This window comes from Trachemys scripta, chromosome 1, assembly GCF_013100865.1.
Source record: "Trachemys scripta elegans isolate TJP31775 chromosome 1, CAS_Tse_1.0, whole genome shotgun sequence".
NCBI lineage: Eukaryota > Metazoa > Chordata > Testudines > Emydidae > Trachemys > Trachemys scripta.
The window spans coordinates 17,544,105-17,562,614 of record NC_048298.1 but is presented as its reverse complement, the minus strand read 5'-3'; the positions used below and the strand labels follow the sequence as shown (position 1 = coordinate 17,562,614).

General features: G+C 39.0%; 1 protein-coding gene across 1 annotated transcript in view; it reads left to right on the top strand.

Moving 5' to 3' along the window:
* The window catches only part of SEMA3A (semaphorin 3A), a 196,461-nt gene that overhangs the window by 158,900 nt on the left and 19,051 nt on the right, over positions 1-18,510 (top strand). The window contains exons 10-13 of the mRNA XM_034765525.1: positions 293-437; positions 6,436-6,655; positions 12,355-12,446; positions 15,391-15,432. Of these exons, the coding sequence (XP_034621416.1) occupies positions 293-437; positions 6,436-6,655; positions 12,355-12,446; positions 15,391-15,432 (499 nt within the window). The remainder of the gene's footprint in view (positions 1-292; positions 438-6,435; positions 6,656-12,354; positions 12,447-15,390; positions 15,433-18,510) is intronic.

Below are 18,510 nucleotides of genomic sequence, written 5' to 3'. Positions count from 1 at the left end.
TACCTACTCTAAGAAAAGTCCCACTGAAATCGGATCTGGTTGTATATAAACAATATGTTTTAAGTAGTAGCCAGCAGCCATTCAGTTTAGAAAAACATCTGAGAGATTTGTTTCAGTTAAACTGAACTTTCTAAGGACTGCGTTTGGGTTTGCTGAGACAGCCGTTCAGAGTTTGGAAAATCAATGCATGTAATTAATTAAAGAGCCTTTAATCCCACCATTCTCCTGTGATTAAATTGACAAATCATTTAAAGAAACTGACTTATTTTTCTTCCCTCTGCCCCATTTTTAGCAACATCTTCAAGGGATCAGCAGTTTGTATGTACAGCATGACAGATGTAAGGAGGGTGTTCCTTGGTCCATATGCTCACAGAGATGGTCCCAACTATCAATGGGTGCCTTACCAAGGACGTGTACCATATCCGCGGCCAGGAACTGTAAGTGCACTGGGAAATCTGATACTGATTTCACTCATTACATTGTACTTGAACTTAAAACACAAAAGAAGCTGAACGAGTGGGAAAGGCAGGCTAATGTAAGAGCAAACTAGCTGTTGCTGCAAATCCAGAATTCGCTGCCTCGATTTGCAATGTGCAGCTGGCTTGTCAATGAGCCTAATCCTGTAAACCTCAGTCAGGCAAAAACCATGTCGACTTCAGGAGCAGGGATGCAGGATTTTGCTGAGTTTTAGTAAAGTAGTTAAGGAATAATGCAGCTTTCCTTTCATAAATCGCATCTCTTTAGAGCTTTAAGGTAACAATTTCCACAGTGGACGGGGAAGCCACTGGAATAATTTCCAATTCCAAAAGGCATTTTTTAACTGTTATTCTACTTTCCTGTCTCTTTCTAATGCCTCAGTCACTATGGTATCTATGAAACTACTATTTATGACTTCCCGTCACCCCAGTCATTGTCAGATCCCAGAAATGATGCTGAGCTTTGCCTATACATCTGCCTTTTCTCCAGTAGAAAGTATTAGAGGAAAAGGTTTGGGTTGTACATATCAGGGTAGATCTTCAGCTGGTATAAATTGGCTTAGCTCCATTGAGACTCCTGTGTACACTAGGCTGAGGATCTAGCCTATTCAGATATATCTATGCCTCAAATAAACTATAAAGATCCAAGTAAGTACAGTGCAGTAAAAAGACAAGACTAGCACATGAGCATTATTCATATGTAGGCATTTCTATGATTCTATGATCATATAGATTGTCCTTTAATTGTTAGTAACCTTTAAACTATCCTTTCTAGCTTGTTCTCAAAACTGGCTTCCATGATAAATGTGTGAAACAATGGTTAAATGATACAGATGTCTGGCCTAACAAAAACTGCTTAAAGAAAAGATTGATTTCTCAGCAAAGGGATTGTATAATTCTCCTCATTCAGTGGATGTGATTTGCTAAGGAATAACCAGATTTCTTCACAGAAAAGTCTCAAGTGCTGCAGTGTTTAGGGGAATATTGTTCCTGAGATGGTGATGAAAGCAATTAAAAAATTATAGGATGGAACCAAAGATTATTTTAACAGAGTGGATAATTTTACTCTAGAGTTGAGTGGAAAACAGTTTTCACGTTATTAATTTTTTCAAGATTTTGAAAATGTTTCCTATATGAATTGGAATGAAAAGTCAAAAGATTAAAAAAATTCATAAACCAAAAGTCCAGAAAAAAGAATTGCTCTATTCTACTCAGCATATGATGCCCAGCTCTATCAGTATGAGATAGGTTGCAAAATGTCATTTTCCCTATATGCCCCTGCTTGATAAGGTGGGAGAGAAAAGGGTTAGTCTTGTATTTCACCAGGTAACCCTGGTAGTTCCTAGGTGAAAATCCTCATCTTCATATAGGATCAAATGAATTTGTTGTCTAACTCCACTCATGACAACTCCATCTCAGTCCTGTAGGCTTTTTAATATGTTATTCTGAATGTAAAACATTTCTTTTGAACTCCTATTTGGTCTTAGGGTTGATTAGCTTCTTTTTAACAGGAATGAATATAGCAATATTAAAAATCAGAAACCATTGGATGTTTTCACGATGAAAATAAATTGTGCTGAAAAATGACACTTTTTCATAATAGTCCTGTTGTAATAGTGGTGAGTAGAGGAACTGCACAACACCCCTGCAATCCTAGTGAAGCTGTCAAAATCTCTCTCTATCTTAGGTACTTATATGGCCCCAAATACATCGTATCTGAGTGCCTTGCAATCTTTAATGTATCAATCCTCACAACACCCCTGTAAGACAGAAAAGTACTATTATCCCTGTTTTACAGATGGGGAACTAAAATAAAGAGAAGCTAAGCGACTTGCCGAAGGTTACAAAGGAAGTCTTTAGTAAAGCAATGACTTGAACTGAGATCTCCCAGTGCCTAGGCCAGTGCTCTAACCACAGGAACACCCATAGGAAAATAGGGCTTAAATGTTACATAGGTCTTGTGCTGTCCTTCTGCTCAGGGGTGAATTTCAGCCTTTGAGCTAGAGTTTCACTAAAGCATGACTAAATACAGATTCCCCAACAAAATCAAAGATTTTGTGGTCAACATTTTCTGTATCCACAGTTCTGAAATTTACCCATTTGAAAACATTACCGAGCATACCTTTAGTTCTTTACACTGAAAAGTAAAGAAATATATACATATATATATATATTCCTTCTAATTGATTCATATCTTACCCTTAAATAATCGAACTACAAAATCCCAGTGTTCTTTCTGCCTTTGGCTTGCATCCAGCAAGACTCTGAACATTTTCAACTCCCAGTGAGGTCAAAGGGAATTTAAATGTTCAGTATATTGCTAGATTGGGCTCTCTAGATAGGTAGCTCCAGGATGAGACCTAGCATATTTTCTTCACTGATGAAGCAACTCTGACTAGGTGTAGTGAAATATGGCCCCCCAACCGGCAAATCACAAATACATGCACTAGGGTGACCAGACAGCAAGGGTGAAAAATTGGAGGTGGGGTGTAATATATGCCTATATAAGACAAAGCCCTGAATATCTGGACTGTCCCTATAAAAATTGTGGACTACTCAGATGCTTGCTTAAATGTTTTGTTGGACTGGATTGTTGGATCAGGACCTCACAAGTCAGAAGGAGTCTTGCCATTAATCTCTAAGGAGTATCAGGCCCTGTCTTTGTTACGTGTACTGCCATTATGAAGTTGGAAGTCTCTGCAAAAAAAAATCCAACATAAATACACATGTAAAAGTGGCTTTTCCACTGGCCAGGGCCGGCTCCAGGCACCAGCTAAGGAAGCAGGTGCTTGGGGCAACCAATACAAAGGGGTGGCACTCCGTCCGCTATTGATTGAGCTGCCACCGAATCGCCGCTAATTGCCTTTTTTTTCCCCCTGCCGCTTGGCAACCCTGCCACTGGCTACAATATTTTTGAGTAATTTCAAATCAGAATGTATTTCTCTAAATCCATACCCTTACAAAAACTATTTTAAAAAATATCAGTAGGCTTGGGCCAATAATTAATTAAACAAGTTTCACTTCCTTTTCTGAATGTGAATTATTTGAATTTTTTGTGACTCAGATTTATTCACTCAGTAATTTCTGTAAATAATTGCTGGTCTGTAACCTATCAGGGGAGACTTCATCGTAAGAATTCGGTATTTGAAATTCAGGCTGCATTGATTGTACACAGAGGTTGCATGCTATCCAGTGTTCTGTATCCCGTATTGTAACTCTTAGGGCTAGGTTTTGATTTTAGACAGAGCTCTGAACATGAGGTGGGGCAGAAGCAGCACCACGTCAGGAGTAGCTTGGGGGATGCAGGGTAAAGCAGACATATCTCTGGACAGCATAATTCCACCATCTCTTCCCCCTTGCTCATGAGGGTTAGAGATTTACTGTGGGTATAGAGCAGCAACAAATTGGTATACTTTCATGCTGTTCTGGCTCAGCTACACTGGCCAGTGAGCAGGGAATATGGATTCATGGCTCCATCCATTTCCTACCCACTTACACTGGGGAAGGAATGAGAAGGAATGGATCCCCATTTATTCTTGCGTGCCCAAGCACTAGGTCCAGGTAACCGACATAGAGGTATAAAGGGGAGATTCTTACTTCCTTTTACTGCTCTGTGCAAATATGGAGTCCAAGTCATAACCTAGCCCTTGGAATTAGGTTTCTCTAACAAATGCTCATGATTACAAATCTAAAATTGGCTTTCTGTAAATATTATGCTTAACATGTGTTGTCTTGATGAATTTTGCTACCAGTAAGCTCCCTTGCTAAAATATTGGCAGAAAATAAATACAAACAGGATTGAAGTACAGCTGAAATATAAAAATTGAAATGAATATACATGGATCTTATTTTATTTTTGCAGTATTTGCCCAGCTGCAATTAACAATACTTAGTACTTGTATAATGATTTTCCTATTCAAAGCATTTTACATACATTATCTAATTAAGCATTGATTAATGTAAGTAATCAGTATCACACTCTAGTTGGAATATTAATCCAAGCCTAAAGAAAACTTTGGAACTGCACCGTAGAAACACAAAATTTCAGATTGACTCCAGCAATGCTAAAGATCGTAAAAGGTTTAGTATTAGTAGTATATTGTATTTTTCTAATTGGAAGTAAAAGAACATATGGATATGAAATAATAATAATTAAAGCTAGAATGTAGAGATAATAAGAATAGGTGACTGTCTTGCTATATTTATGATTATTGTTTATTTGGCTAATTGGGGTTTAATCAATAATTCTTTCTTTCTCTAATATATAATGAAAGAGAATGTTGGAATTTGCTTCCTTGAAAAAATGCAAAAAGTGAAAACCTATCTCTCACTCCCCCCATGCTTCCCACTGCATTGAAGTGTCCCTCCGCTGCAAATAACTGCTCTTTTTGGCCAGATTGATTTCTTTATGTCATTTCTGATGAATTATTAATAATCTGGATCAAGGTGATGGCAAAGACAATTGATTTCTTCTACTGAGAAGCCAGCAAGATCTGGATTTCTGTTTAATTACTTTTTGGTTTCAAAGTTTTTACTTTAAGTGGTGGATATTCTATCAATGTGAATAAAAGATGCATTACCCCAGGCTTTATATCACTGGGGCGTTTATATTTCAAGATCAAATGCGGTGAACATAATCATAAGCATAGTGAAATTTGCCTCATAGCTTTGTATGTCTGAGATGGATGTCTTGTGTTTAAGAGGTTAGGGTCAGGCACCTGAAGTTGGCTTCTCAAAATTCCTGTGAGACCTAGGACAAGTCATTTAAGTTCCTTGTGCCTCAGTCTCCTCATCTGTAAAATGGGGCTAATAATAATTCCCCACTTTACAGACAGATGTTGTTAGGTCAAAATCTCTGATGTTCATAAAGTATTTTGAGTTTTTGAGAGAATTCATTAGATAAGGGCTAGTCTTTAGCGTGTAGCCACAGACCTGATGCATAAGTGCACTTCCCTCAGGAGGAATTGTGGGTGGGGAAAGCAGAGGGGAATGCTTGTGGGGGGAGTGAGTCATGGCTTTGCCTGCTGTCCTCCCCACTCTTTCCCTCATCTTCACCCACTTACTCATGGGTGGAGGGAGCAGTGGTCTGTGTAGCCCCTGAGCATTGCATAGGACACAGAGCCAAGACTGGTTAGTCCTAACATGACCACATGAGGTGAAACATGGAAACTTTACTCCCCTGTGCTGCTGTGTGAGGCCTAGCAACAGCCTAGTCCTATATGGAAAGTATTGCTCCCCTCTGTCATTGTACTGCTCACTACAAGTGGACATTGAGGCAACTAACCTGAACTCACTACAAGCACTTTATTCACCACCCACGCTAGAAAATTTATACGAATAATTCAACACAACAGGAGCCTCATCATCAGAACCATTTGGATGACGCCAGATACGTCCAGATAATCAGCAGTTTAGATAATCAGGGGTAAACAGAACAGGGAGTCACACTGGCAGCTCATTAGGAGCCTAATCCAAGGTCCTTTGAAGTGAATGAGTTTTGACTTGAGTCCCAGAAGAAGATGCTTAGATAGTGGGGTGATTGTTACAGATAATTAGTTTTCTACTGTATAGATAACTGAATGCTTTAATCTGTGTCTTTTGTACGGTAATTTTTAGCATATTCAGCATCTCTATGGTCTTGTACAGCCAATTAAAAAGATAATAGTAGTCAGTAAATTACTGACAATCAATTATTCGCACAGCACAGTGATAAGAAAGATAATGTATACAAACCGTAATATTCTATAGTATGAGCTATATTGATTTCAATGAAGAAAAATATTTCTCCAAAGACTTTTGGTGCCAGTATTAACTCTCTGTACAGTTATTGTCCATCATGGAACAATTATATCCTGGGTTGTACTTTATTATAGACCGAAGACTCACATGGAGCTCAAAGAAACTAATATATCTAATTGCTCAGTTATAAGGTGCAAAATATTCTCTTTCTTGTTCTCAGTGTCCCAGTAAAACATTTGGAGGCTTTGACTCTACCAAGGACCTTCCTGATGAAGTCATCACATTTGCAAGAAGTCATCCAGCAATGTACAACCCTGTATTTCCTATCAATAATCGTCCAATCATGATCAAAACAGATGTGGATTACCAGTTCACACAGATAGTAGTAGACCGGGTCGATGCAGAAGATGGGCAGTATGATGTCATGTTCATTGGAACAGGTAAGAAGCTTTCATGCTACATCTGATGTTTGCACATGGAGTATGGAGAAGTAGAGTAGATTAGTGGTTTTCATTACTGGTAGCAAGCAAGCTTATTTTTGTGTACTATAGAGAACATCTGTGGAATTCTTTAGGGCAAGGCTCAACACATTTTTTCTTTTCTTTTTTGTTACTTAAGGGTTACATGTTGTTTGAGTAGGACTTGACATCAGTGGATGTTTTGCCTTTGACTTCAGTTGGAGTAGGAACAGACCCTGGTTATTGAGGTTTTTTTTTTCTTTTTTTAATTAGAGGCATCTTCCCACTGGTAATTATAATTTTGTTTTTAGTTCACATCATAGGACCTAGTTACATGAGTAAAGCGAGCAGTATTTATCTGAGTTGTGGGATATTTCTTGTGTCCTCTTTCAACATATTTTGCACTGTGCTAATCTAAACTGGCCACCAGCCAGAAGAATGCTTCATTACCCTCAACACACCAGGTTTTTTGATATCTATAAGGGGTCCTAGGAAGGACAAAAAGTTATGCTAAAGCACAATGCCGCTGGTAAAGTGTTTGTAGTATCTTATGGCTTGGGCTTTATATCTTTCTTCCAGCAGGCAAAAGGGGGGGATTTTCTTGTAAATAAAGCAATTTTTACTACTGCTAAAAGTTCTACATGAAAGCACCAGGGGCCAGCCACTCAGCCCTGTTTCTCCATTGACATCAGGGCCAGCTCCAGGCACCAGCTTGTCAAGCAGGTGCTGGGGGCGGCCGCTCCGGAGAGGGGCGGCACGTCCAGGTATTTGGCAGCAATTCGGCGGACGGTCCCTCACTCCGCCTGGAAGCGAAGGACCTCCCGCCGAATTGCCGCAGCAGATCGCAATCGCGATCGCAGCTTTTTGTTTTGTTTTGTTTTTTGTTTTGGCTGCTTGGGGCGGCCAAAACCCTGGAGCCGGCCCTGATTGACATCACGGAACTACATTGATTAGCACCATCTGAAGAGCTGGCCTTTCATCTTTTATGATTTCCCACCAGATTGACTAGTGTTTCAAACTTGTATTGAATATAGTGACTTTATTACTAGCCTCAAGAAGTTAAATCAAAGAACCCAAAGAACTTTCCCACTGCAGTGCTCTAAAAAATGAACCGGTTCTCTGTCTGTCTGTTTCTCTTTCTTTCTCATAAGAATACTGTTTCTGAATGGCACCAGTTACAAATCTACAGCTCCATAGCTGGGGGTCAGATTCCAAAGCAATAAATCTCAAGGCTCTCTTCATGTTGATGCCTAACATAAATCATGAGTAAACTGAGACCTGTGCTGAAGCTTTGTATACTAAACATATTGCATGTGTACCAAACATTTCCTGCAGAAAATGCAGCCATAAAGAAAGTGCTCCAGCTCTTTGAAATTGTGAACAGAATTATGACATGCTTGTGCGGCGCGTTATTGTTTAAAACTCTGGATAATATTTAAATCTGCTTTTATGTGCCACAAATATTTCCGTCACATAAGGAAAATTGGATAATGTATGCCCATCATGCAATAATAAGATGGCTCTTATATAGCACTTTTCATCTGTAGGCCTCAAACGGCTTTACAAAGGCAGGAATCATCATTATCCCAATTTTACTGATGGGAAAACTGAGGCACCGAGAAATGAAATAATTTGCCTACAGTCACTCAGCAGTTTAGAGACTAAATCAGGAATAGAACCCAAGTCTTCTGAGTTCCCAATCACTGCTCTGCCTATTAGGCCACACTAGATATGCCTTTCAGCAAGTCATTTATGACTCGGTCCTGATCTCGCTGACGTGAATGTAAAACTCATTGAATTTGGTGGTATATGAGCAAGCCTTTAATCTCTCAATGTTTCAGTTTACCTCTTTGTGAAGTGGATATACAACTGCCAATCAGAGAGGGATATTGCGAGACTTGCTGAATTAACTTTTGAAAAACCCTTTGAGATCCTCAGGAGAGGTCTTGTATACTGAGGGTCTGGTTTTAAACCTGACCTCAACTTGACTTCCATTTTGGGGCGACCAATTTCCTCCCTACTGTTCACTACAGATGCAAAATTCAGTTTTCTAAGTGAAAACAGGTGCAGTGGTTAGACAGGTAATGCAGATATTTGTGTCCACAAATTGTGAGCAAAAATATGCACCTGCCAAAACAGAACTGAAAATGCAGCCCTGTAAATGTAAAGAATTGCTATTATTTTCTGCAATATTATGTTTGTCAGACCAAGATAACTGCTGCTCCACAGAGACAGTAAATGAGGGACGTGCAGTGGAGTAAAGGGGTGTAAGGTGCCCACTTGCTCATCTGCACTCGCTAGAATGTGGTTAGTAATATGGGGAAAGAAAACCTTCTGTGGAGCTACTACTCTCACTTCCAGGCAGATAGGGAATAGATGGGCAACCAAGGCTCTCCCTCATCATGCCAGAGAGCACAGCTAAGCCAGCATACTGGGGTTAAGAATCAGCACCATGGTGGGACTGGTACCAGGCATGACACCTCTGCCTCCATCCCCAGAGCAAAGAAGGAACCAGGAATCAGATTGTGGACTCACATTACAATCTAATTTATGGCTTTTTGAGCAGGACTTGTGACAAAGCCATGATTTAGCCCTGAATGGTGTGACTGGATTTCTCTGCAGTTCTGTGCCATCAGATTATATATAGCCATTAGCATTGTAGAAATCAGGCTGAAGAACTTCAGTAAAATGGGAACGTTTTGTGGTATTGACATAACTGGTGCTAGTTAACCCCAGGATAATTAGCAGGCCATCCAGCATGGTCATATTTTCCTTTCCTGTGGGTGAAATCTTCGTCCAAGCAGTTTTTTTCTCATTGTCACTGTAACAAGGACTATCCCCTAGCTACTCCACAGTGGAAACAAAATTATATTGGAATGCCCGAAAATATGTCTGAGAAAAAAACAGGTTCCAATGTATCCATTTAAAGCGTATCCTGAATATCTGATGTGGGGGATTATTTGGCACAGTCTAGGTACATCTGTCAGTAAAGTGAATTAATAACAGTAATCTTATCTTCTAAACTGAGTTACTCACCAGAGCCCATTGATCCTAAAAGAGAAGCCCAATTCAATTTGTGTGAAATTGTTTGAAATACTACTCTGTAAAACTTGATCTAGAACACAGATAAAACACCACTTTGGTACCTGAGGCCTGATCAGAGTCGCCATAGTGCTTAACATATTGTACCTTTGACCTCAAGGGCTTTCTGCAGCACCAAGCTACCATAATCATTGCAGGATCTTCTTAAAAGAAAAGCATTTATTTAAAAAATGTGATGCTTAGAGCTACAGTGTCTATCTGCCCTGCTCAGATTCCACAACTCCTCTTGCTTCTCTTTATCAAAACTCCATTTATGCTGTCCCAAAATGTAGCATTCAATAGACTATAAATGTTGTACTGATGACAGTCCTGTACTAATACCGTGTAAAGCCCTACAAACCGTGACACCCTGTTATGTTCATTAGCTTGAAGTCGTCTCTCTGATGTTGGCAGGTTTTTCTCCAAACCACAATTACCAAATTGGAGCCAGGGTAATTAGGGCAGTTTCCAATTCTCATATTGCTAATAACCTTAATAATGAATTATTAGTTTTTCTGGATAGTTGTGGAAAGTTCAGGAGTTTTTATTTTAAGTTTATGTTCTGCTTGTTCTATGATGTTCTGTAAAGCGACTTTTAAGTATATTGCTCAAAGTAAATATTTAAAAATAATTAGTAATAATAATAGTGAATAACCAAAGATTTCATAACTGTCCATCTAGTATTTTTCATGAAACAAAATCATACATGCAGTATTTTAAATAAAAGGCAAAACTTCCTTTTAAGAGATTTATTTTATTTTCATTTTCCTTTAAAAATTGCATCTGCAAATTTGGAGTTCATGAAAGAGATTAGATTGCAATTGACATGTTGTGGAAAAATTAAACAAAGATGTACTGTTTAAAAAAAAAACCCTCCTCGGCATAGATATTTAGATTTCAACTTGTTCATAAGACAGTTATTAGAGTTGGTCAAGAAACAGCATTTCTGTCTCATGGGAATTTATGAGATTTTGAAATTTTCTTTTGTCCCAATTCAAGATACAAACTTGATAACTATAATTTTTTTCACAGAATAAAATAATGCAAAAAATTGTTTTTACTTTATCAAAACATTTCATTTCTATAAAGGTAAAAATATTTTGTTTCAGTAGGGTCCAAATGTTTCATTTTGACTTTTATTGTTTCCACTTTTATATGATATCGTAAAGTAAAATGTAATATAACATTCAGAATGATAATGTCAAAATGATAAAGTAGAAATGGAACATTCCAACCTTATCAAAACAAACTATTTCAATAAGTATCTATTTTTGGTCAAAATAGATACTTGCCCGCTAAACATTTTGATGTAGTTGAATCAGCATTTTCTGATGGAAAAATGAAGAATTTTTCAACAGAGCATTTTTGACCATATTTAATAGTTATTCTTGGGAAATCCTTGTACTAGGAAGAATGTTGACTGTCTATATTTTTATTATGCTTAATGCCTTTACCGCATGGCTTTAAAAATAACCTAAATTTTCCAAAGTGACTAGTGATTGTAGGTGCTGATCTTGAGACACCCTAAAGGGGCTTGATTTTCAGAGGGTGAATACTTTTAGCTTTCTACAATGTGATTGTATTGCATCATGCTTAGCAGACCTCAAACACTGAATTATAACACACATTTCTTGTTACTGCTAAAAGTCTTTGGTAATCTTTAACAAACCAGAAATGCTAGGTTTTGGTTTAAGCTGGCAAAATTGCAACTGTTTCCAGAAAGTTGGTTTATGCAAAATGAAGCACAGATATATGCTTCAAAGGTTAAATAGAGAGATGGTCATACGTTAGAAAGTTCAGTTCCAAATCCAGACTTTCATACGTCTTTGAGGGGGTGTTTAGCGCTGGGGTTTTGAGACCTGAACCTGCTCACATTAACGTCAGTGGAAAAACTCTCAGTAACCTAAATGAGTGTAGATCAAGCCCTTGGTGCAAACCTATCTCTAATTAAAAGATACAAGTTGTACAGGGCTGTTGTTGTTTTATCCTGAAACAAGGCTAATGCCATTCATCACATAATAGAAATACAAATATCTTTAGGGACATATAAGTCTTAGACACTTTTGCTTAACACCAGGACAGCATGTACTTAAAAGAACTGACAACTTCATCAGTTTGACAACATTCTTCCAGCTGTCCTTGAGTCCACAATGAGCCTTCTAATAACATCTGCACGTGTATTTTAAAACAAGTATGAAAAACTTCCTACTTCAGAATGGCTAATAAAATGTGGCTGAGTAAATTTAGCACATTCCCATCTATAATAATACCTCTGAGGCAGCTGACATTTCATGACACCAATCTAATAATATTGTGCTGTCCTGTTCATTCTTTAACAGCTGAAGCAGAGTAATGAATCATTTTTCTGTTGAACTTCCACAATTAAGAAATTTCAGAACAATGCTTTATTGAAATTCAAAACCCTGCTAGTTCATTTCAAATGTCAGTGGGTATTGTGTGGAGTCAGTTCTCAGCAATATGTAGTGTCAGGACCCTTGTATGGAAATAATTGCATATGGCAAAAGATCAAGAAATTCTGGTTGCCCTTAAATTGGAGTCTACTTATTAAGCACCTGAAAACATGTTTTTTTCTTTTAAAGATATTGGGACGGTTCTTAAAGTGGTTTCAATTCCTAAGGAGACTTGGCATGATTTAGAAGAAGTCTTGCTGGAAGAAATGGCAATCTTTCGGGTAAGTGCTGCTGAATTTCAAGTGTCAGGTTGTAGATTTTTCTGTGGACAGCTGCAAGCTGAACTTGTTGCAGGATCGCCAAGGAGTAGCCTGGCATATTCTTCTAATTAGCTTGTCCATTACACACCCAGACACTAGTCAAAATAAACCTTGAAGCTTCCAATGCTAGTTGGAGGTTAATGATAAAAGAAATAACATTCCTGATTCTTGTTGTGCTGTTTCAATGGTAAATTAGAATCACTAAATCTTTGAGTGATTGTCAGTTACAGTTAAACAATGTGTATTTTCTGGAATCTCCCCACCCATCCTCTCCCAGAAGGTTATACAAAATAATAACTACATATGTGGCTATTAGAAACAATTCAGATTATCAGGGCAGGAGGAGATTCTTCAGTCTTATTCCTTGAGCTTCCATGACACCTCAGTGAAAACATTACAAATACACATGAAATACACTTTACCTCTCTTAGGCAAAATGTTGGCCTCCAGAGGTTTTTTTTGTTTGGTTGGTTTTTTTTTTTTTTTTTTTTAAGTCTGGTACCATTTACGGTTGCCTTCAAAACCAAAAGGAACAGAGGGCATAAATTTTCAGAAGGGACTTTGGGTGTCTCCATTGTTAGGTGCCTGACTTGAGATAGCTTAAAAAGGCCTGATTTTAAGAGTATGGGAGCTCAGCATTTTATGAAAATCAAGTCCCTTTAAAGTACTGCGAGTTGCCCCACATCTTACCCCAAGTGAAGCATCCACTAGTCACTTCTGAAAATTTAGCCCAAATAAATCAAACTTTTTTCTGAATCATGTCAGATAGATCCCCAGGGATGTTCCATGTTTTCTGTGCTACAATAAAACATTTGAGTTTGCTGAATTATTCCTCTCTTCATCCTATATCACTATATCTTTGGTTTGACAGTAGACACAACATATTTGGGCAGATTTTATAGAAATGTTTACTTTCAGCATTCTATGCTTCACAGGCAAAGTTTGCACAAGAATCACCGCCCAGAGATTGGTCACTGTCAGGCTGTGTTTCATTTTTTGTGGGTTTGAATTTTTTGTTGTTTTGGGGTTTTCTAACACAAATGTAAATTAGAAGCTATGAAGGGAAAATTAGAAGTGTAATTTGTGGCTTCTGGCTTTTCTCTCTTTAACATGTAGCAAGATTATTATGTACTCTGCAGGGTAATCTGGCAACTTTGATAGCATAGGAGTTTTTTCCTTAAATAAAGCAGAAGTGCCAAGAGATCAAAGAAATAGGAAAGTAAATTAGGAAAAACTGAATCAACGTTATTTTCCACACTGGATTTGCAGCAGCACTACACTGAATGGCAAATTAGGATTTGGGTTTTAAATTTACTGGTGCATCTTTTGTATTATATAAAAATAGTTTGGGCCTGATTCTCATTGACATTAAGGCCTCCTTAGTTTAATATTTAAGGAGGCCTTGGAGTAAACAGGAATTAGATCTTTTAATAGAAATTTTGCAATAAATTTTAGATGGAACCTACCATATCTGAGTTTTTACTGGCTACAGAAGAGGCTATCTCTGTGTCATGAAGAATGTATTTCACTGTTTGAGCCGCAGTATGACGAATACAATGGTTTTCATTTATAAATCCACCAAACTGCAAACCTTCCAGATCTGTTACATTGATAACAAATGCCTTTTTTAACCCGAATTGTGAAATATTCCCCAGAACAGCTGAGCAAACAAGCAAATGAGTTCAATTTTCATTCAAATGTAACACGTAATTGATGCTTTCTAATACCAGGTCTATTAACCCATTTGTAAAGGAGTCCACATGCTTAGCATCCACTCAGCCATATCAAATTCTCCCAGGATCAGCAGGTTGAAAACTTAATGCGAACTATATTAATATATCTTGCTAAAAACATGATGCATAGGGTCAGTTAGTAGTACTCTTTTGCATTGCATGTAATAAGGTTTTACACTGCACTGAAACTTAAACTTTGTTAGAATTACTCATTAAGGGCTCAGTCCTGTAGCTTTTACTTACATAACTAATCCCACTGAAGTTACTGGGACTACCCTATCAACATAAAATAAAACAAAAAACCCTTTACGATCAAGACTAAATCCATTATTTTATTAATGTGATTATAAAGCTACAATAATTTATATAGGAAACTATGTATGGGTCCAAAATCTGCTAACTTTACTCAGGCATAATGTTCCCTAGAAGTCAGTGCCTGAGTAAGGTGAGCAGGATTTGCCCATTATATTGATTAAATACTTCACTGTATACAAATTTACTACCAGTATGAGCTCCGCATTCCAGAAACATAAGCATGAGCAATCCCAATACAGTCAATAGGACTACTCGTGTGAGGAGAGCTAGTCACATGAATAAGTGTTTGCAGGACTGGGGTCTTCATCTAGGTATTATTAAAGTGATTGGTTTATTTACATAAGAACATAAGAACGGCCATACTGGGTTTGACCAAAGGTCCATTCAGCCCAGTATCCTGTCTCCGACAGTAACCAATGCCAGGTGCCCCAGAGGGAATGAACCTAACAGGTAATGATCAAATGATCATTTGGGTTCCGTCACCTGCACCTTATCATATTAATATTTATTCTTAAGCTTTTCTCTATGCATGCTAGATGGATACATTCCTGTAAATTTAAATTTAACAGTATGAGCAGAAATGAATTTCAAAATGTGAAACAAACAACAAAACCAATAACTCTGGAATAATGAAGTATGAGAAATGATTGATAAATTGTGATGTTGAATTGACACATGCACAGGCACAAATGCATATGCATTCTAATTCACCTATAACAATAAAAACATTTCATTGTAATAGTCAGCAAGAAATGCCATCAAAGGATCCAAAGAGTTTCTTAGCTGGTAGATGACCCTCTAGCACTAATTTCATGTTTATAAAAAGCACATTTTACATTTTAACGTTTTTTTTCTAGGAACCCACTGTTATTTCTGCCATGAAGATTTCCACAAAGCAGGTACTGTATGCACAAGCTTTAAATCACTTTTTAAAATATTTATTGGCCTGTATATTTCAGAGACAGTAACTTGGCACTTAGGAGAGGCATATTAATTATACCAGCAACATCCCATCCCTTTACATAAACATCAGCAGTTTCTCAAGGAAAATGTGTCAGGCAGTGGAGAAAGGAAAAAGTTAGTTTTGTGCTTTACTGGCAAGGTGTAAATTAAACACTAACTAACCAGCTGCTTGTAGAAAAATTCCACATTACCAAATGCTCCAGTGACTAAGAAGCTATGGAGTTTAGAGGCATTGCACTCACTTACAACATGTCTGAATTTGGCCCTTTACACATATGGATCCAGTGCTGTTTCCTGCAAAGTTAGTGACAAAACCCTTCATTGATTTAAGTGGAAGCACAGTCACCCCCGGTATGCTTTATAATAGCTTATATTATAGATATATAAAAATAGAGAGGTGATTTTTCCCAGTTTTGCTGACTTTGGGCCTGATTATGAAAATACTAATTAGTATCTTGCTTACTAACATGAGTATTCCCATTGAAGTTCCGGTACTAATACCTGATAGTAAGTTGTTGCAGGATTGGGTCCATTAATAATGGTGTACAACACCTCTCAGCAAAGAGTCACAATGAGACCTATGCCCTGTTGAAATAGGTCTTAAGTGGTGTATTGGCCTTGTGAGGGCACCCTTCAAAGGGCTAAATTGTATTTTCTAATGAACAAAGCTCAACTCTCCATTTCAAATGCTGAAAATACAACTAGGAATCCATTGTATATTGGAAACCTGCCTGAAAATGTGCAGTATTTGACACAAAACATTTTGTTTGGGGCCACTTCCCTGGCATATCACCCAAACCAACAAAAACGGTGGCTTAAAAAGAATGTACCATTTACAAACAAACCTGTCAAGTGGTGTATATGTTCACATCATACCAAAATGCTCTGCTTTGGATTATTTTTACAAGTACATTCTTTTAAGACAGCTGATTGTATTGTATAATGGCCTGTGCATTTTAATATAACAACTTCTTCAAAGCATCTTTATTTACTTAGGAGGGATTACAATTTCCCCCAAGTCATTAGAAAACAAATTACAATATTAATATTGTCTAAAACTAGAAAGAGCACAGTATGAGTTATTCAGGCAAAATTAAGCTTTTGAAATATCAGCCAGCCTTGGATTAAAAATGACAGAATCATGATTCAGCATGACATGCTTTTGGCACAGAGACTTTATATCAAAGAAGTATTTGGCAACATGCTTCAACACTATATTTATGATTAAAAGATGCTCTAGGTTTTACATCTCAAACACATTAGTCATTGTGTTTAAGTTGTGGGGTTTCACATAAACATCATAATAACATAATAATTCTAGGCTGGGGTGGGCAAACTACGGCCCGTGGGCCATATCCACCCCATCAGCCATTTTAATCCAGCCCTTGAGCTTCCGCTGGGGAGCAGGGTCTGGGGCTTGCCCCTCTCTGGCCTTCCAGCCAGGGAGCAGAGATGGGGACCACTCCTGGAAGCAGCGGCATGGCCCCCCTCTGGCTCCTATACACAGGGGCAGCCCGGGGGCACCACTCTACACGCTGCCCCTGCCCCAAGCGCCACCCCCACAGTTCCCATTGGCCAGGAACTGCTGTCAATGGGAGCTGCAGGGGCAATGCTTGAGGATGAGGCAGCGTGCAGAGCCACCTGGCCGCACCTCCGCGTAGAAACCGGAGAAGGGACATGCCTCTGCTTCCAGGAGCTGCTTGAGGTAAGTGCCGCCCGGAGCCTGCACCACTGAGGCTTCCCCAGGCCCCAACCCTCTGCCCCAGCCCTGATCCCCCTCCTGCCCTCCAAACCCCTCGATCCCAGCCCAGAGCACACCCCAAACTCCTCATCCCCAGGATGTCCCATCTACTGGTACTTCAAGACTTTACCATTGCTACCTCTCTGGCAGTCTTGCCAACTCAATTGGCATTCCCCACTAGGTGTCTAGCTAAGGCCTAGTGCTGGCTGGCCCTCTGCACAGGGGTGAATTTTACCCCTTGAATCAGCCCTTTACAATGCATTCAGAGTGAGCCTTGATGTGCTTCCTCTCCCTCTCTAGCTCACAGAGGTTAGATTTTGAGGTCATCACTAAGGCTCTCATGTGTGTTCCATCCCCTAAATCCACTGACCCCTGAGATCTGCACTGTTCTTGGTGGATCAGCAACAGAAGCAGGCCATCTGAGCAGAGCCCCTTGCCCCCCCGACTCCCTGCAGTTCCTTAAAAGCACTCTTACTGCAGGAGCCAACACTGCCCCCAGAAATTCCCTCAGATGGGGCTCCACAATACTGAGGAAAAACCTGAAAAGTTACCCAGATTCAATCTACAATAACTTTCTCCTCATTGCCCCCTGAGTTTGGGAGGAGGAACAGGCCACAGAAAATCCCTGGTACCCCCATACCTATCCCCCTCCCCACCTGCTGCTATGAATACCCACAGGACAGAGTAGGGGAGCTGGAAGTAGCATTTTGTTGTGCAAGCCCTCACCCCTTCTACCTCTTGGGCTCAGATTTATGGGTTTTATGAACCCCTGTGCTCATAGAAGTCATGGTTGGGATGGGACAAGTAGATCACGGGTAGATACAGACAAACTTTTTGTCTGGAACAGAGAATTGCTGTGTTCCCACCACCCACATTTCCATTCAAGGAAGGGAGGGGAGAGAGAGAGACAATCCCTTAAATCGTCAAAAAGAATTTACAGTAGATTTGCATACATGTGTGAAGTACTATATCTCATTCAGTTCTCACTCTTTCTGCTCCTGCATATTTTCATACTAGATAACATTCAGTCCTGTGCTGAAGAGCCGTACAAAACCTATGCCACACTTTCACGGCCTTGTGCTGGCTTGCTGTACAGGGATGCATTTTACATCTGTTATTCCAAACCATAGGAAAAACAGTTGTATCTCAGACATGAATGTGTGGTAAGTGATGGCAAATGGAGACCACTGCCATGTATTTTGACCCTCCCTTAACCTGCAGATCTTCCCTATAGTGCTGTTGTTTCAGCAGTTTGAAAAGATCTCTTCAATGG